We start from the raw sequence: 20,593 nt of genomic DNA, 5'->3' as shown, positions 1-20,593 counted from the left end.
GTATGATTCTGTGAGGATGACTATGTCAGGCTGTTGCTTGACTAGTCTGTGGGACAATTTTGGGGGGACTTTGCAGGGTTGACTGGGCTGGGTGTGCCAAGGTCAATGCCGGGTGGTCCGTCCGGTTTCATTCTTATTTTTTTTGTTTCATAGCGGTTTGTTACAACTGAGTGGCTTGCTAGGCCATTTCAGAGGGCAGTTAAGAGTCAACAACATTGCTGTGGGTCTGAGTCACATATCGGCCAGACCAGGTAAGGACAGCAGAGTTCCTTCCCTAAAGGACATTAGTGAACCAGATGGGTTTTTACGACAATCCGATAGTTTCATGGTTACCATTACTGAAACTAGCTTTTTATTCCAGATTTTTTCCAGATTTATTTAATTGAATTTAAATTCCCCAGCTGCCGTGGTGGGATTTCAACTCATGTCTCTGGATCATTACTCCAGGCCTCTGGATTATTAGCCCAGTGACATTATCACTATGCTACCGTTCCCTAACGTGCTCAAATCCCTGGAATGGGACCTGAACCCACAATCTTCTGACTCAGAGGAATGAGGAAAGTATGAGGAAAAAAATTAAACTATCAAGAGGAACAGTAAGATATTTTACAAATATATTGATTAAAAAAATTGTTAAAAGTGAGGATTGTCAATTTGCAGAAGATGATCAAAAATTGACAGAGATATTGAATAAAACTTTATTAAAAAAGAGATATTGCAGAGGAGGTGAATCCTGGAGATGTTGAGAGCAAGATTAGCAATATTATGATGGAGAAAAGGAAAATTTTAGATAAGGGATGACAAAGCATCAGAGCCTGATGGGATACATCCAATGGATCCTGGATGACTTAAGGAAGGCCCTAAAAATGATATTTCAGAGCTCTATTGAGTGTGGATGAGTGCTGAAGGACTGGAGAGTGGCCAATGTTGTATCCTTTTTTAAAAAGGGCGGCAGGGCTAATCCAGCTAATAACAGGCCAGTTAGCTTAACATCTGTGGTCGGGAAAATTTTAGATTAAGGATGAAGTACCACATACAGTATCTAGATAAAGAAACAATAGTTAGAAGTAGCCAGCATGGATTTCAAAAGGGACAGTCATGCATGAGAAAGCTCTGAATTCTTTGAGGATGTAACAGACATGGTAGACAGGGGAAATGCAGTAGATATGGTGAACATAGATTTTAGGAAAGCCTTTGACAAGGTACCACATGAGAGATTACTCGAGAAGATTAAGGGGTATGAAATTAGTAGGATGATAGCAACAGAAAACGCTGGAAAAACTCAGTAGGCCAGGCTTCATCCGTGGAGAGAGAAACAGAGTTAATGTTTCAGGTCGAAGGCCCTTCGTCAGAACTGAGAAAAAAGCAGGAAATGAAACAGATTAAAAAGCAAGTTTGGGGGCTGGCAAATGGGGGAGGGGATGAAAGAACAAAAAGGAAAGTCTGGGAGAGGTGAAGAGACATTAAGAGATATTCAAGGTGAGATGAGCTGGTAATAGGACAGGTGAAAAACGAAGGATGGCTCTAGATGAAGTGTGAAATGCACTGGCAGAATGAAAGACATTCTGTCTGTCTGTCTTTCATTCTGCCAGCGCATTTCATACTTCATCTACAGCCATCCTTTGTTTCTTAACCTGTCCTATTACCATCTCATCTCGCCTTGAATATCTCTTAATGTCTCTTCACCTCTCCTAGACCTTCCCTTTTGTTCTTTCATCCCCTCCCCCATTTCCCAGCCCCCAAACTTGCTTTTTAATCTGTTTCATTTCCTGCTTTTTTCTCAGTTCTGACAAAGGGTCTTCGACCTGAAACGTTAATTCTGTTTCTCTCTCCATGGATGTTGCCTGGCCTGCTGAGTTTTTCCAGCGTTTTCTGTTGTTATTTTGGATTTCCAGCATCCGCAGTATTTTGCTATCATATTAGAGGATGATAGCAAATTGGATTTTTTAAAATTGGTTACAAGGGAGAAAACAAAGAATAGCAGTTAAGGGCAATTTTTCAGAATAGTTGGAAGTGGGCACTTGTGTCCTTCAGGGTTCAGTTCCTGGGCCACTTCCGTTCACTGCGCATATCAATGATTTGGATATAGGCCTAGAGCGAGTGGTGTTGAAATTTGCAGGCGATACTAAAATAGGAGGAATAGTTAATTTTTATAGAAGACCAAATGAAGCTGCTACGGGATATTGATAGGATGGAGGAATGGGCCAAAAAGTGGCAGATGGAACTCAATGTCACTAACTATGAGGTGATGCATTTTGGTAAAATAATAACAGCAGTAATAATCCTCTGAATGGAAGTAGGCTCGGTGCTGTGGAAGAGCAGAGGGACTTGGAGGTACAGGTTCACTAAACATTAAAAGCAGCACTTCAGGTTGATAAAGGTGTAAAATAAGGTTAATAGAATGCTAGGTTTTATCTCAAGAGGTATAAAATCTAAAAGCCAAGAGGTTCTGATAAGCCTATATAAAACCTTATGACTGCAGTATTGGGCTCCATACCATACGAAGAATTTTGAAGCTCTAGATAGGGTACAACACAGATTAAATGTGATGCTGCCTGGTAGGAGGTAATACAAATATGAAGAAAGACTTGATAAATTGGGTCATTTTTCATCAGAATAACGCAGTTTACAGGGCAATATGTAAGAAGTTTTTAAAATAATGAAAGGATGGGACAGGGTAGATAGAAACAGAAGGTTTCCAGTTGTTGAGGGTTCAAGAGCAATGAGCAAGATTACAAGATACACGATTAAGTGTAAAAATGTGGAACGAGGGCAAGAGAAACTTCTTCACACTGTGTTGTGAGGCTGTGGAATCCACTTCCAGGGTTTGTGGTTGTGACAGAGACGATGCCAACATTCAAGATTAGATTGGAATGGTGAAAAGAAAGAAAAAAGAGTTGAAGGAACAGGATGGGTAAACATGATTAGAACTATTTGCTCGCATGGAGGGTAAACGCCGAGGTGACCAGGTTGGGCCGAATGGCCTGTTTCCATATTGTAACTTCGATGAATTTCTATGTATAACTCTGACCCATTTTCCTGGCTTCGTTCTACATGAACGATGGGATCCCAGTGAGATTTCCACCATCGAGGACCTGCCGGCGCATATGAGGAAGCTTCAGTAGTGCTGCAGCCGGGACTTCACTACATCATCAGAAGAGGTGGTGAAGGAGCGTAAAGGGGCAGAAGTGTCCTGAAGATCGGAACAAAGGCTCCCACTAAAGGCCTCAGTGGAGACCGAGACCTTCAGCCGGTAAGTGCTGGGCCTGATTAGAAGGAGAGGAGGCCATTACAAACCTCTTTCCCTCCATTGGAGGAACCCGGGTCCTTTACCACCGTTTCCTGGGGTCAGCTTTCAGTCTGGGGAAGCAGCAGGAAGCAAGGTGGAAGGGAGGGAAATCCACTGGGGACCAGGCCTCCCTCCCTCTCCACTATTTACATTGTAGGAGACAGGGAAGAAGTGACCTATGACAGTCCCAGTGGAGATGGGATGAGAGAAATCCCAGTCAATGAGGCAGCAGTAGGCTTCGTGGCCCAGATTTTCATTGTTATCTGCTGCAATCGGTCGGGATCAGAGAGGAGAATTCTCCCCACAATCTCAGATGCAATGATCTCTGGCCATTGTGTTTGGGGTCCCTTTGATGTGTTTATTGCAAACAGAATCCACATTTAACCCTATCTGGAATGTAACCTTGATAACCCTTTGACGAGTCAAGACGTGTTACTGCGACAAGGTTTTCTGTTCAACCCCTGGTTAACACTATATTAGCAGATAGACAAGCTGACTTCATTAGAACAGAGGAGATTATGAGATGGTTTGATAGAGGTGCTTAAATTATAAAGGATCAAACAGAGTAGATCAAAACAGATTGTTCCCAATAGTTGAAGGGTCTAGAATGAGGTGACAGATTAAATGTAAGAGGTTTAATAGAGAGAACAGAAGAAACTTTTACAGAGGATTGTGAGCCTGTGAAATGCAGTACCAGAGTTAGTGATTGAAGCACAGACCATGTCACTTTTCAAGAATAGGTTATACAAGTGGTTGAAGGAAAGGGGAATGAAGGGATATGCACATGGGATTAGGAATATTGCTTGAGTGGAGGGTAAACACCATCAGAGACTGGTTTGGCCAAACAGCCTGTTTCCTTGTTATAACTTGATCTAAGTAAAGTCACTCCAATTCCTGAGTAAGAGCTCACTTATGGCAATGGTCTTTGTCGCTGCACACAAGAGAAATATTTAGGTAACATTTAAAAGATACCTCTGGAGTACTTACCTAATCACCTGAGTGAGAAGCTCCACCTTATTTCCTGCTTTCCGGATGTATTTTTCTAAAATGCATTTGCCTGACTCAGAGGCTTTACCAGATCGTTCAACTTCATACCATGTTCCCAAATACTGCGAGAAAGAAACAAACATATTAGCTGAATGCGTCTGTGCACAAATCATAGAAACATAGAAACACAGGAGCAGGAGTAGGCCATTCGGCCCTTCGAGCCTGCTCCGCCATTCAATATGATCATTAGATTATGATCTACTCTGTTTGATCTTTTATAATTTAAACACCTCTATCAAATCATCTCATAATCTCCTCTGTTCTAATATCATGACAGTTAAGATTAATAGTTTATAAAATATAGATGGTCTTAATTTTTGTGGTTATAGTTTCTAAGGTCTCTGTTGCATATCGGGGAGTGCTAGTAATCAAGGGCCCTTGAGTATATCATTTAATTGTAGTATAATTAGAGTTAATGATTTGATTTAATTTAAATTAATTAAATTAAAGGGTAAGTCATGGCAGGACAGCTCGGCCCCATGGCATGCTCCTCCTGCGCTATGTGGGAAATCAGGGACACTTCCTGTGTGTGGGAAGTGTATCCAGCTGCAGCTACTGACAGACTGTATTGTGGTGCTGGAGCTGCGAATGGATACATACAGGAGCATTCGCAATGCTGAGGACATCGTGGATAGCACGTTTAGGGAGTTGGTCACACCGCAGGTAAAGGCTGCACAGGCAGCAAGGGAATGGGTGACCACCAGGCAGAGTAGTAGGTGCAGGCAGGTAGTGCAGGGGTCCCCTGTGGCCATCCTCCTCTCAAACAGATATACCACTTTGGATATTGTTGAGGGGGATGGCTTATCGGGGGAAGGCAGCAGCAGCCAACTTCCTGGCACCATGGGTGGCTCTGCTGCACAGGACAGGAGGAAAAAGAGTGGGAGAGCTATAGTGATAGGGAATTCTATTGTAAGGGGAATAGATAGGCATTTCTGTGGCCACAAACGAGACTCCAGGATGGTATGTTGCCTCCCTGGTGCAAGGGTCAAGGATGCCTTGGGGCGGCTGCATGGCATTATGGAGGAGGAGGGTGAACAACCAGTTGTCGTGGTGCATATAGGTACCAATGATATAGGTAAAAAATGGGATGAGGTCCTAAAAGCTGAATATAAGGAGTTAGGAGGTAAATTAAAAAATAGGATCTCAAAGGCAGTAATCTCAGGATTGCTACCAGTGCCACATGCTAGCCAGAGTAGAAATAGAAGGATATTTCAGATGAATATGTGGCTAGAGGAATGGTGCAAGGGGGAGGGATTCAAATTCCTGGGACATTGGAACCGGTTCTGGGGGAAGTGGGACCAGTACAAACTGGACGGTTTGCACCTGGGCGGGACCAGGACTGATGTCCTAGGGGGAGTGTTTGCTAGTGCTGTTGGGGAGGGTTTAAACTAAAATGGCAGGGGGTTGGGAACCTGTGCAGGGAGACAGAGGAAAGGGAAGCAAGGATAGAAACAAAAGACAGGAAGGAGAAAAGCAAAAGTGGAAGGCAGAGAAATCAAGGGTGTAAATCAAACAGGACTACAGTAAATAATAATTCTAAAAGGACTAAGAGTGTTAAAAAAACAAGCCTGAAGGCTTTGTATCTTAATGCGAGGAGCATTCGTAATAAGGTGGACGAATTAGCTGCGCAAATAGATGTAAACAGATATGATGTACTGTAATTGGAATTACGGAGACATGGCTCCAGGGTGACCAAGGCTGGGAATTCAACATCCAGGGGTATTCAATATTCAGGAAGGACAGGCAAAAAGGAAAAGGAGGTGGGGTAGCATTACTGGTGAAAGAGGAGATTATCACAATAGTAAGGAAGGATATTAGCTCTGATGATGTAGAATCTGTATGGGTAGAGCTGAGAAATACCAAGGGGCAGAAAATGTTAGTGGGAGTTGTATACAGAACCTCAAACAGTAATGCTGAGATTGGGGATGGCATTAAATGGGAAATTAGAGACCCGTGCAATAAAGGCACAGCAGTTATCATGGGTGACTTTAATCTACATATAGATTGGGCTAACCAAATTAGTAACAATACTGTGGAGCAGGAATTCCTAGAGTGTATACGGGATGGTTTCCTGGACCAATATGTCAAAGAAGCAACTAGAGATCAGGCCATCTTAGACTGGGTATTATGTAATGAGAAATTATTAATTAGCAATGTTGTTGTGCGAGGCCCCTCGGGGAAGAGCGATCATAATATGATAGAATTCTTCATTAAGATGGAGAGTGAAGTAGTTGACTCAGAGACTAGGGTCCTGAATTTAAATAAAAGAAACTATGATGGTATGAAGCACGAGTTGGCTAGGATGGATTGGGGAACGTTACTTAAAGGGTTGATGGTGGATAGGCAATGGCAAACATTTAAAGATCGCATGGATGAACTACAGAATTTGTTTATCCCTGTTTGGCATAAAAATAAAACAAAAAAGGTGACTCAACCGTGGCTAACAAGGGAAATTAGGGATAGCATAAGATCCAAGGAGAGGACATATAAATTGGCCAGAAAAAGCAGCAAACCTGAGGATTGGGAGCAGTTTAGGATTCAGCAAAGGAGGAAAAAAGGGATTAATTAAGAGGGGGAAAATAGAATGAGAGTAAGCTTGCAGGGAACATAAAAACTGACTGTAAAAGCTTCTATAGATATATGAAGAGAAAAAGATTGGTGAAGTCAAGCGTAGGTCTCTTGCAGTCAGAATCAGGGGAATTTATAATGGGGAACAAAGAAATGGCAGACCAATTAAATACATACTTTGGTTCTGTCTTCACAAAGGAGGACACAAATAACCTCCCAGAGATGTTGTGGAACATAGGGTGTAATGAGAGGGAAGAATTGAATGAAATCAGTATTTGTAGGGAAATGTTGTTAGGGAAATTGATGGCATTGAAGGCCGATAAATCCCCAGGGCCTGATAATCTACATACTAGGGTACTTAAGGAAGTGGCCCTAGAAATAGTAGATGCATTGCTGGTCATCTTCCAAAATTCTATAGACTCTGGAACAGTTCCCATGGATTGGAGGGTAGCTAATGTAACCCCACTATTTAAAAAAGGTGGTGGAGAGAAAACAGGGAATTATAGACTGGTAAGCCTGACATCAGTAGTGGGGAAAATGCTAGAGTCCATTATAAAGGATGTAATAGCAGAGCACTTGGAAAACAGTGACAGGATCGGACAAAGTCAACATGGATTTACAAAAGGTAAATCGTGCTTGACTAATCTACTGGAATTTTTTGAGGATGTAACTGGTAGAATAGATAAGGGAGAACCAGTGGATGTGGTGTATTTGGACTTTCAGAAAGTTTTCGATAAGGTCCCGCATAAGAGATTGGCGTGCAAAGTTAAAGCACATGGGACTGGGGGTAAGGTACTGACTTGGATAGAGAACTGGTTGGCAGACAGGAAGCAAAGAGTTGGAATAAACGGGTCTTTTTCTGAGTGGCAGGCAGTGACTATTGGGGTACCGCAGGGATCAGTGCTGGGACCCCAGCTATTCACAATATATATTAATGATCTAGACGAGGGAGCTAGATGTAATGTCGCCAAGTTTGCAGACGACACGAAACTGGGTGAGCGTGTGTGCTGTGAGAAGGATGCAGAGAAGCTCCAGTATGATTTGGATAGATTGGGTGATTGGGCAGATGCAGTATAATGTGGATAAATGCGAGATTATCCACTTTGGTGGCAAAAACAGGAAGGCAGATTATTATATGAACGGCATTAGATTGGAAGAAGAGGAAGTACAACGAGACCTGGGTGTCCTTGTGCACCAGTCGCTGAAGGTAAGTATGCAGGTGCAGCAGGCGGTTAAGAAGGCAAATGGTATGTTGGCCTTCCTTGCGAGAGGATTCAAGTACAGGAGCAAGCATGTCTTGCTGCAGTTGTACAGGGCCTTGGTGAGACCACACCTTGAGTATTGTGTGCAGTTTTGGTCACCTTATCTGAGGAAGGATGTTCTTGCCATGGAGGGAGTGCAGCGAAGATTCACCAGGCTGATACCTGGGATGGCAGGAATGACGTATGAAGAGAGATTGGGTCGATTAGGCTTATATTCACTAAAGTTTAGAAGAATGAGAGGGGATCTCATTGAAACTTATAAAATTGTAACAGGACTAGACAGACTAGATGCAGGAAGGATGTTCCCGATGGTGGGGAGTCCAGAACCAGGGGTCACAGTCTAAGGATAAGGGGTAAGCCATTTAGGACTGAGATGAGGAGGAATTTCTTCACCCAGAGAGTGGTGAACCTTGCATTTATATAGCGCCTTTCATGACCTCAGAACATCCCAAAGTGCTTTACAGCCAATGAAGTATTTTCGAAGTGGAGTCACTGTTGTAATGTGGGAAACGCGGCAACCAATTTGCACTCAGCAAGCTCCCAGCAATGTGATAATGACCAAATAATCTGTTTTTTTGTGATGTTGATCGAGATATAAATATTGGCCTGGACACCGGGGATAACTCCCCTGCTCTTGTTCAAAATAGTGTCAGGGGATCTTTTACGTCCACCTGAAAGAGCAGACAGGCCTCGATTTAACATCTAATCAGAAAGACAGTGGCTCCAACAGTGCTGCACTCCCTCAGTACTGCACTGGACTGTCAGCTTAGACTCTGACTCAGAGGCGAGAGCGCTACACATTGAGCCACATTTAACTGCAGAAATCCGGAATTTGCTGTCAGTGATACCCCGCTCCTGCACAGGGGGGCGCTGTTGCAGTCTTCTCAGATGGAATCAATTAGAATTAATGATTTGACGTGAACTTCAATGTTTTACGCACTATTCTCACTGTCAAAAACCTTGAAAAAGTTAAGCCTTATTGAATGAGATGTAACTGAATTTTTAACAGTGTAGTAAATCATATTTACTGATGAACAACCTTTCTGACCCTGAAAAACTAATTTCCATAGATTTTTAAAACAATAAAAATTAATTTTATTTTATTTTTTAAAGTTTCTTAATGATATTTCAACTTCTATCATAGTCCCATGTGCAAATCCCACTCTTTATTTTGCTTTCTGTAAAACTGTTAGAATGTGAATGATAAAACCTGCTTTTTACTTCTGGTTTGCTGTCTGCGAGAATGCTTCAATGTGATTGGCTGCTCAGCCTGCTTGATGACATCACTGTTGCTGGATGCCGCAGATCCCCTATAAATGGCGCCAGATAGAAAGTCATGTCGGCAAAAGGGAAATCGATGCCACAGAGCCTGCTGCAACTTTGTGGACAGCTTTCTTTGAGGTCAGTGGCAAGTGCTGTCACTTCACCGCTGACTGCAAAATACAGGCCAATACCTCAAAATACCACCACAAGAACGATATAAAGCTAAACAGTCCACTGGTGGTATGTGGCATGGTTTTGTAACCATGATTCCCCACACACCAAATGGCCAAATTTAGCTACACCAGGAGGGGCTCTGCTCTATTAGAAGATAAACAGGTGCATGAGATTGTTGGTGCTCCCTGCAACTCCTCCTAGTAGATGGTTACAAAGCATTATAGGCAGAAAGATGGGAGCAAATCACCTGCTTGTCCTCTATACTAGGAAATGGTGTGGGATTTGGGCCTACAAAGAGGAGTGTTATTTTCAATGAAGGGAACATGAAGAAAATGGACCTCATATGGACCTATCGCCTTTCGTCTCTATGGGATTTCAATTATTTATGAGAGTGAATTAAACAGAAAAATCATGGCTTGTCTCATCAGCAGCTGAAAGAGAATGGACAGGTTATATTTTGGGTGGTAATCCTTTGTCGGATTGTAGAGGATAACAGGAGAACCTCTTTATATGAACTAACCAAAATAAAGAAGTGGAGGGAGAACAACAGGTAAAGATCTACAGTACTGCTACAGTAATTATTTTTATAAACAGGCAACTAATGGCTTTAATGGCCTGCCAACAGCTTTTGAAAATCCAGCAAAAAGCAAAAACTGATAGACAAAAAATGTATGAGTTGGGCCTGTGAAAAGGCACTGAAAATATGAAAGGTAAGTGAAACAGCTGCAATGTAAGGAAATGCAGTGGAATTTGAATGGGATAATATGGCAAAGATAAAAATTAAGGGAATCAATTGTAGTCTGAAGATTATCAGTCTAGAGGGCTGAAGAGTACCCAACTTCCAGTGAAGTTACGCCAGTGTAGCGGGAGCAGTTTCAAGGAAATTCCCAATCATGGTGGTCCTGATTTCACATTGAACTTGTTTGAGGTAATTCAGAAAGCTAAAGATAGAAATGTCTAAGCGAGAATAGGAAGGGAGCTGTAGTGCCACCAAGTCACAGGAAGGTCCAGGCCATATTTTCAGACAGAATAGAGATGTTTGGCAAAATGGTAACCAAATCAATGTTTGGTCTCTCCAGTAGAGAAGGCACCAGACTGGAAGCAGTGAATATCACATACTCTATGGATGTCCGTGTCAATCACCAACTTAAATATGCCAACACTCCCAATTTAAAATCAGGCATCCCCATTTTGTGGGTCATAAGAACATAAGAACATAAGAAATAGGAGCAGGAGTAGGCCAATCGGCCCCTCGAGCCTGCTCCGCCATTCAATAAGATCATGGCTGATCTGATCCTAACCGCCAATCCACTATCACAGAACCATCTCCTGAATCTAACAGAATTAGACACACGAAATAGGAGCAGGATCAGGCTACACGGCCCCTGGGCCCGCTCCGCTACCCACAGGGCCACGACCGATCCGAACCTAGACTCATGTCCAAATTCCTGCCCGCTCCCCATAACCCTTAATTCCCTTTACTTCTAGGAAACTGTCTATTTCTGTTTTAAATTTATGTAATGATGTAGCTTCTACAGTTTTTTCGGGCACCATATTCCATGGACCTACCACCCTCTGAGTGAAGTAGTTCCTCCTCATCTCAGTTTTGAAAGAGCAGCCCCTTATTCTAAGACTATGCCCCCTAGTTCTAGTTTCACCCATCACCGGGAACATCCTCCCCGCATCCACCCGATCCAACCCCTTCACAATCTTATATGTTTCAATAAGATCGCCTCTCATTCTTCTGAACTCCAATGAGTAGAGTCCCAATCTACTCAACCTCTCCTCATATGTCCATCCCCTCATCCCCGGGATTAACCGAGTGAACCTTCTTTGTACTGACTCGAGAGCAAGTATGTCCTTTCTTAAGTATGGACACCAAAACTGTACGCAGTATTCCAGGTGCGGTCTCACCAATACCTTGTACAACTGAAGCAATACCTCCCTATTTTTATATTCTATCCCCCTAGCAATGAAAGCCAACATTCCATTGGCCTTCTTAATCACTTGCTGCACCTGCATACTAACCTTTTGAGTTTCGTGCACCAGGACCCCCAGATCCCTTTGTACTTCAGTACTTTCCAGTTTCTTGCCATTAAGATAATAACTTGCTCTACGATTTTTCCTGCCAAAGTGCATAACCTCACACTTTCCAGTATTATATTCCATCTGCCAAATCTCTGCCCACTTACTTAGCCTGTCTATGTCCCCTTGCAGGTTTTTTATGTCCTCCTCACTCACTACTTTCCCTCCCATCTTAGTATCATCTGCAAACTTTGATATGTTACACTTGGTCCCCTCCTCCAAATCGTTAATATAGATTGTAAAGAGTTGGGGACCCAGCACGGACCCCTGCGGAACACCACTACTTACTGATTGCCAGTCTGAGAATGAACCATTTATCCCAACTCTCTGCCTTCTGTTAGATAGCCAATCCTCTATCCATGCCAGAATATTACCCCCAATCCTGTGATTTTTTATCTTAAGCAATAATCTTCTGTGTGGCACCTTGTCAAATGCCTTTTGGAAGTCTAAATACACTACGTCCACTGGTTCCCCTTTATCCACCCTATATGTTGCTTCCTCAAAGAGCTCCAGCAAATTTGTCAAACATGACTTCCCCTTCATAAAACCATGCTGACTTTGTCCTATTAAATTATGATTATCCAAATGTCCTGTTACTGTCTCCTTAATAATGGACTCCAAAAATTTACCTACCACAGATGTTAGGCTAACCGGTCTATAGTTTCCAGCCTTCTGTCTACTGCCCTTTTTAAATAAGGGTGTTACATTAGCAGTTTTCCAGTCTGCCGGGACCTTTGCCGAGTCCAGGGAGTTTTGGAAAATTATTACCAATGCATCCACAATCCCTACCGCCACTTCCCTCAAGGCCCTAGGATGTAAGCCATCAGGTCCAGGTGATTTATCCGCCTTGAGTCCCATTATTTTACCGAGTACCACTTCCTTAGTGATTTTGATCGTGTTGAGCTCCTCCCCCCCTTTAGCCCCCTGTTTGTCCAGTGTTGGGATATTCTTAGTGTCTTCTACTGTAAAGACTGATACAAAATATTCATTCAGTGTTTTTGCCATCTCCATATTTCCCACCATTAATTTCCCAGTCTCATCCTCTAAGGGACCAACATTTACTTTAGCCACCCTTTTTCTTTTTATATAACTATAAAAGCTCTTACTATCTGTTTTTATATTTTTTGCTAATTTACTTTCATTATCTATCTTCCCTTTCTTAATCAACCTTTTTGTTATTTTTTGCTGTCTTTTAAAGTTTTCCCAATCCTCTATCCTCCCACTAGATTTGGCTACCTTATATGCCCTTGTTTTTAGTCGAATACTATCCTTAATTTCTTTACTTAGCCACGGATGGCTGTCTTTCTTTTACACCCTTTTCTTCTCAGTGGAATATATATTTTTTGGAAGTTGTAAAATAACTCCTTAAATGTACACCACTGATCATGTATCGTCTTACCCTTTAATCTATTTTCCCAATCCACTCTACTCAATTCCGCTCTCATACCTTCATAGTCTCCTTTATTCAAGCTTAGCACGGTTGTTTGAGATCCAACCTTCTCACCCTCTAATTGAATGTGGAATTCAACCATGTTATGGTCACTGATTCCAAGGGGATCCTTTACTAGGACATTTTTAATTAATTCTGTCTCGTTACACAGGACCAGATCTAAGGTTGCTTGCCCCCTGGTCGGTTCAGTTACATACTGCTCAAGAAACCCATCCATAATACACTCAATGAACTCAGCCTCAAGGCAGCCCTGCCCAATTTGATTTGTCCAATTAATATGATAGTTAAAATCCCCCATAATTATAGATGTTCCCTTATTACAAGTCTCAACTATTTCCTGATTGATACTCCGTCCAACAGAGTTGCCACTGTTCGGAGGCGTATAGACTACGCCCACTAGTGTTTCTTTCCCCTTATTATTCCTTACCTCCACCCAAACTGTTTCATTATCCTGATCTTTTGACCCAATATCATTTCTCTGTATTACAGTGATTCCTTCCTTTATTAACATAGCCACCCCACCTCCCCTTCCTTCCTGCCTGTCCTTCCTGATCGTTAAATAACCTGGTATGTTTAATTCCCAGGCATTGTCACCCTGCAGCCATGTTTCTGTAATGGCCACAAGATCATACCCATATGTAGTTATTTGTGCCATTAACTCGTCTATTTTGTTACGAATGCTACATGCATTCAGATAGAGAACTTTCAAATATGTTTTGTGACACTTAGTTCCTGCTTTTGCCCTTTTTATTACTTTACCTTTTACTCCATACCTTCTGCCCCTTCCTGACACGCTCTGGTTTTCAATTTCCCCACTGCTACCTAAGTCTATGACCTTCTCTGTTGTCATTTTTATTATTTGCTCTCTAGGAACCTCCCCCCCACTAGTTAGTTTAAAGCCCTCTCTACAGCCCTAGTTATATGATCCGCCAGGACTCTAGTCCCAGCACTGGCCAAGTGAAGCCCGTCCCAACGGAACAGCTCCCTCCTGCCCCAGTACTGGTGCCAGTGTCCCAGGAAGCAAAATCCATTTCTCCCACACCAGTCTTTGAGCCATGCATTTAACTCTCTGATTTTATTTGTCCTAGCCAAATTCGCTCGTGGCTCAGGTAATAATCCTTGTGGTTCTGCTTTTTAATTTGGCCCCTAGCTGCTCAAACTCCCTCAGCAGAACCTCCTTCCTTGTCCTATCTATGTCGTTGGTACCAACATGGACCACGACAACTGGATCCTCCCCCTCCAAGTTTCTCTCCAGTCCAGAGGAGATGTCCTTAACCCTGGCACCAGGCAGGCAACACAGCCTTCGGGACCCTCGCTCTCGGCTGCAAAGAACTCTATCTATCCCCCTAATGATACTATCCCCTACCACTACGACATTTCTTTTAACTCCCCCCACTTGAATGGCCCCCCGCTCCACGGTGCTGTGGCCAGGTTGCTCATCCTCCCCGCAGTCCCTGTTCCCATCCTCACAGGGAGTAAGAGCCTCGAACCTGTTGGACAAGTGCAAGGGCTGCGGCTCCTCCAACACTACCTCCTGGATCCCCGTACCTGCCTCACTTCTAGTCACACCATCCTGACCCTGGCCACGGACTACATCTGAATTAATGAATCTAATTGGTGTGACTACCTCCTGATACAGAGTCCAGGTAACTCTCCCCCTCCCTGATGTGTCTCAGTGTTTGAAGCTCGGACTCCAGCTCTTCAACATGGAGCCAGAATTCCTCGAGCAGCCAACACTTACTGCAAATGTGATCACCGTGAGCATCAATGGCGTCCACCAGCTCCCACATATTGCAGCAGCAACACATCACCTGATCTCCCATTCTATGTAATTAATTAAATTTATTAATATTATTCTTAAATACCCTCTGCCCCGATTCTAGATGGTGAATATCACACCTTAGAAACTATAAACCAAAGAGATTTAAGCTTCAAAAGGGAGAAATACTCACCAACCAATCACTTACCCACTTTCTGGTGACGTCACACTTGGATTACTTTTTACCTCTCTCCTTCCCTCCGAGTTCCCAGACTGGAGACTGGTAAACCTTACCTGGTCTCTGGGACTTTTATAGCCCCGCTCTGCCGCTCAGGATTCCCGCCGACGCTGTGAGGCCTTACCTGGTCTCTGGGACTTTTATAGCCCCGCTCTGCCGCTCAGGATTCCCGCCGACGCTGTGAGGCCTTACCTGGTCTCTGGGACTTTTATAGCCCCGCTCTGCCGCTCAGGATTCCCGCCGACGCTGTGAGGCCTTACCTGGTCTCTGGGGCCTTTTATAGCCCTGCTCAGCCGCTCAGGATTCCCGCCGACGCTGTGAGGCCTTACCTGGTCTCTGGGACTTTTATAGCCCCGCTCTGCCGCTCGAGCATCCCGCCGACACTGTGAGGCCTTACCTGGTCTCTGGGGCCTTTTATAGCCCCGCTCTGCCGCTCGAGTTTCCCGCCGACGCTGTGAGGCCTTACCTGGTCTCTGGGGCTTTTATAGCCCTGCTCTGCCGCTCGAGCATCCCGCCGACACTGTGAGGCCTTACCTGGTCTCTGGGGCCTTTTATAGCCCCGCTCTGCCGCTCGAGATTCCCGCCGACGCTGTGAGGCCTTACCTGGTCTCTGGGACTTTTATAGCCCCGCTCTGCTGCTCGAGATTCCCGCCGATGCTGTGAGGCCTTACCTGGTCTCTGGGGCTTTTATAGCCCCGCTCTGCTGCTCGAGATTCCCGCCGACACTGTGAGGCCTTACCTGGTCTCTGGGGCCTTTTATAGCCCCGCTCTGCCACTCGAGATTCCCGCCGACGCTGTGAGGCCTTACCTGGTCTCTGGGGCTTTTATAGCCCCGCTCTGCTGCTCGAGATTCCCGCCGACACTGTGAGGCCTTACCTGGTCTCTGGGGCCTTTTATAGCCCCGCTCTGCCACTCGAGATTCCCGCCGACGCTGTGAGGCCTTACCTGGTCTCTGGGGCTTTTATAGCCCCGCTCTGCCGCTCGAGATTCCCGCCGACGCTGTGAGGCCTTACCTGGTCTCTGGGGCCTTTTATAGCCCCGCTCTGCCGCTCGAGATTCCCGCCGATGCTGTGAGGCCTTACCTGGTCTCTGGGGCCTTTTATAGCCCCGCTCTGCCACTCGAGATTCCCGCCGACGCTGTGAGGCCTTACCTGGTCTCTGGGGCCTTTTACAGCCCCGCTCTGCCGCTCGAGATTCCCGCCGACGCTGTAAGGCCTTACCTGGTCTCTGGGACTTTTATAGCCCCGCTCTGCCGCTCGAGATTCCCGCCGATGCTGTGAGGCCTTACCTGGTCTCTGGGGCCTTTTACAGCCCCGCTCTGCCGCTCGAGATTCCCGCCGACGCGGTCAATTTGAAAAATATTCCACTGCAGCAAATGACAAATGAAGCAACATTTTTGATTTTTGATTTGAGCCTTTCCCAAAATTTCCTATTGGTCTCCCATATCCTGATCACAGTCTGTTGGTCTAAGAATTATTTTGAGATGGCAAATGTTGAGGGATAAAGTCTGAAATATGCTTAAATTGGTTTTTAAAAAAAAGGATATTACCCGAAATGTATCTATTTTATTTTATGTTTCTTAATCTGATGGGTTGCAACCCCAAGCTCACAACCAATGCAGAGGCAGTTGTATATTAACAGACAATCCTGTGCCCCTTCCAAAAACAACCTCTATCTATATTGAACAATGAGTGCTCCCTGGGACCCAACGGAACACTACTGCTGATATTATTTTCCAAACCACTGGTTTATATTCCAAATTGTACCAATTTTTACCAATGCACAATGCAAAACAAAATGGACATCCTCCCCCCCCCCCCCCAGTCTTGCAGCTGACCCTGTATTAAAGCCCCTGAGATACAGTTATCAGCAATATTCCGACTAAAACTGCTGGTACAGAGTTTTATATAGAAAAAAGTTCCCTTGACGGTTAGAATTTTTAAGAACATGTTTGTGCAGCAGAATTGTAGCCGTTAAAATTATTTACACAAATGAAAGTGTTTGCTATATTTGGTCAGATCAACTTAATGGAAGTTACATTGCAATAGTTTAAAGGTATTTGAGGCAAAACATGGTTCATCTAAATCGGACGGATTTAAGAAGGTTATTGGAAAGGTTACATTGATGGGCAGAGAGAGTAAACAGGATAACAACATACAAAACACGTGCGAGATGTTACATAGACTTTTCATGAAATAAAATAATTGAACCAGATGAATAGACAATTGATTTTGATACACCAGTTGATCTGCTAAGTCACGTCTATTTAGACTGTCATTCAAATCTCGCAATATATGGGTTAATTCAGTGATTTCACGCTCCCAGGAGGGAGCCACGCTCAAAGGGTTGGGTGTTGGAGAACCAGCACTAAAGTGTTGTAGCCCTATTTGTGCCGAATTGGACACCCACCAGGTGAGCCGGGCTGCAAGAACCCAAACTAATTTCACTTCGGACCTCTATAGCCGGCCTGGGTTCAAATCCAGGTCCCGGAGGTGAATGGACGGTGTGCGAACCATCCAATCCCTTTTGGAAGACGCTATTTATTGACCTTTTGGAGGCTGCCAGGAATACTTCTTTACACAAAGTAAATTGAAGGGGTGCCACGCAGCTATAGAATGAACATTAGCGCTACTAACCTGAGACATACTGAAATTTTGTTGCACAGGTTTTGTGCCACAGCGACCCCACTCGAATTGGACTGTTCTGGTGAAGCAAATGGAGGCGACCAACAGCGTCAACAATGTCCCCTGCATGGTGCCGCCTCGAGAGGAATCTGAAACACAGAGATTTCTTAACCACTTCCACTTTGTGATTATTCAATTTCAGAGTGTAAGAGAGGGAGTTCCCTGTGTGGACGCATACCTTTGTCTGGGAACTCTCAATCAGGACCCCGTATAGAGAGAACATCTCACCATTAGGAACCTTTGCTTCACGATCAGGAACCACTTTAAATTAACATTTCACGGTGAGGTGTAATCCGTGATTATTCTTGTGCAAAATACTGCACTCCCCTATTTCTGTCACTTAAAAAAAATACTGCCCTCCCAATCGATACTGGCCATTTCTACAGAATTACTGAAATAAAGAGTGTTGAAACATTTCCGTGCTGCTGCACTGACGGCAGTGGGAAGCGCTGAGGAGGCGAAATGGAAAAAAGAAACACATTCAGTGACCCTGCCTTTGAAACGCCGCAAATATATCCGGAATATAGCTGTCCCCAGCCAGCCAGCTCCACCATTAGAAGTGTACAGACTAGTTAAACAAAGCAATTTGTATCATTCTTTAGAACTTTTTTTAAAGGCACATTTGATTGTAATTCATTGAATTGTTTTCTGTTGCCTCCCTTTTTCAGGATTGCCTGTTCCCGGATCAGAGGGTTGACACGCTTTCGCTGTAGCTCTCTCGAAGGGTCTCTAACGAAAATATGCTGACAGGACTGGTGTGTATTTCCAGCAGGTTCGGTTTTTATTTGAATTCCCAATATTTACAGTTTTTTTTTAGAAAATCTAAGCTTCTGACCAGGCCACTCTGTAACTGGGTCCCGAGAAGTGGACTATAACAGATTTGGTGAGTTTAAGTGTATTTCCACTCGGAGAGACTCGCTCCTTGGCTTTCAAAACAGGTGCGGGGCTCTCCGGATTTACATTACGAAAAGGTTAGCCTGCCCGAAGCAGTGGCATAAGATGACCCTTAAATTCAATGTGCAGAAGTGGAGAGCTGAGACTGGAGAGGGTCACTGCTGATGGGAGCAGCAACAATTCAAGGTTGGTTTCATGCGTTGACCAGGCCGGTCCTGGGAGGTTCCGTTACACCCCACCTCTCAGTCCAGGATTGTTAATGCCTTTCATACTCGGTAATCTCGAAACTATGTTTAAAGAGCTGCAGCAGTAACCGGAATATATCCTGTCGCTCATCACATCTCAGCGCTCCCTGTGAACACAAGACTCTACCTTTACCATCCTCCTCCCTTTCAGTTAGAAGGACTCGAGTGTCCAGCTCACCCTCAACCTGTGAATTTAGCGGGGCTCCAGATTGTATTTGTGAAAACCGAACACGTTAACACGGGTCCTGAACACTTTCCCTAAACTCCACTCACCTCAATCTGTCTGCAAATGAACCCAATTCTGTTTATTCAAATCGTACGGTCTAATAAACCAAATCTACTCCTTCAATAATAGAAACAGAAAATGCTGGGATTACTCAGCAGGTCAGGCAGCACATGGAGAGAGAGACAGAGTTCACGTTTGGTCAGAACTTCAATCGATTGCCAATCTCTGTATCAATGAACCGGCTCTATTCATTTCCATGGGGGTCCAGTCTACCCCAGTGGGTTTCCCCTCAAATCCCCAACAAGCAAACGCTCCGACGGCCGGTTCCCTCCGTAACACAACCAGGCGCTGACCTCACTCAAAATGGGCAGAATATTGGACAAGATGATCACATTTCAGTAGTGGGGGGTGGGGAGCTATGCCCCGTGGCCCCCCTTGTTACACCCCCACCCCTCTTATTACAATAACCCTTTTCTGTTGAAATAACCCCCTCCCCCGTATTACAATAACCCCCAATAGCTCACCCTGGAGCAAAGCGGAGACTGAACGGCGATGTGATCTGGAGCTGACCCCGAATCCCAGCGGTGGTGTCCCGGTGTCTGGTGCGCAGCCCCACAACCAGTCCTTATATCCGAATCAGCGCTACCCAAAGAACCACGAGATCAGAGTTACCTCACAGAGCCAGGTAAGAGCAATCCCACCCCGCGGCCCCAGGGGAGGTCCCAGTAATGTACATGTCTGTACAAGTGTGTGCATCAGGTAATGATGAAAAGCGCTCGCTCTCACCAAACCGCTTATAAAATGTTTCTTAACTCCACATCCCGCTCATCCGTGTATCATTTGTTTGACGAATCACATCAAAATATTGTTAAAATGCAGTTGTATTGCAGTATAAAATAGCTTGGTGCGAGGTCCTCTGTTGGACCTGTTACCCCAGCCAGGAGGAACAGCCCCTTGCTGTGGTGAAGAAAGAATCACATTTTTACAGCGCCTTGTCACCTTTCTCAGAAACGTTTCAAAGCACTTCATATACAATTAATTACAGAAATTGCAGGAAATACTCAGCAGGTCAGGCAGCATCTGTGGAGAGAGAAACAGAGTTAACGTTTCAGGTCGATGACCCTTCGTCAGAATACCCTGCTCTCTTTTGAATCGTGCCATAAGATCTTTAGTACCCACCTGAACCAGCAGATGGGGTATTAGTTTGACATTTCAAGGACAGCACCCTTGACAATGCGGCACCCCCTCAGTATGACATTGAGGTGTCAGCCTAAATTATGCTCTCATGTCTGGAATTGGGCTTTGAACCCACAACCTGATTCTACTGGTTTTGTAAAGCATTATTTTGATAACCCACACATTTGGAAGCCAAAAGATAATCCTGTCCATGCCTGTGTCATTTCATAGAA

At 44.4% G+C, this 20,593-nt stretch overlaps 1 protein-coding gene across 1 annotated transcript in view; it reads right to left on the bottom strand.

The window, feature by feature from the left end:
* LOC147115597 (apolipoprotein D-like) overlaps positions 1-19,831 on the bottom strand; it is a 41,394-nt gene extending 21,563 nt beyond the window's left edge. The window contains exons 1-3 of the mRNA XM_085989978.1: positions 19,709-19,831; positions 17,772-17,908; positions 4,277-4,398 (exon numbers count right to left, since the gene is read on the bottom strand). Coding sequence (XP_085846104.1) covers positions 4,277-4,398; positions 17,772-17,888 — 239 coding nt within the window. The 5' untranslated portion in view covers positions 17,889-17,908; positions 19,709-19,831. The remainder of the gene's footprint in view (positions 1-4,276; positions 4,399-17,771; positions 17,909-19,708) is intronic.
* Positions 19,832-20,593: the final 762 nt, after the last annotated feature.

The sequence above is a fragment of the Somniosus microcephalus genome, chromosome 6 (genome assembly GCF_052327205.1).
Source record: "Somniosus microcephalus isolate GS21.2 chromosome 6, FLI_Smic_1.0, whole genome shotgun sequence".
NCBI lineage: Eukaryota > Metazoa > Chordata > Chondrichthyes > Squaliformes > Somniosidae > Somniosus > Somniosus microcephalus.
Note: the sequence above shows the minus strand (reverse complement) of the source record. Positions and strands in the feature narration are given on the sequence as shown.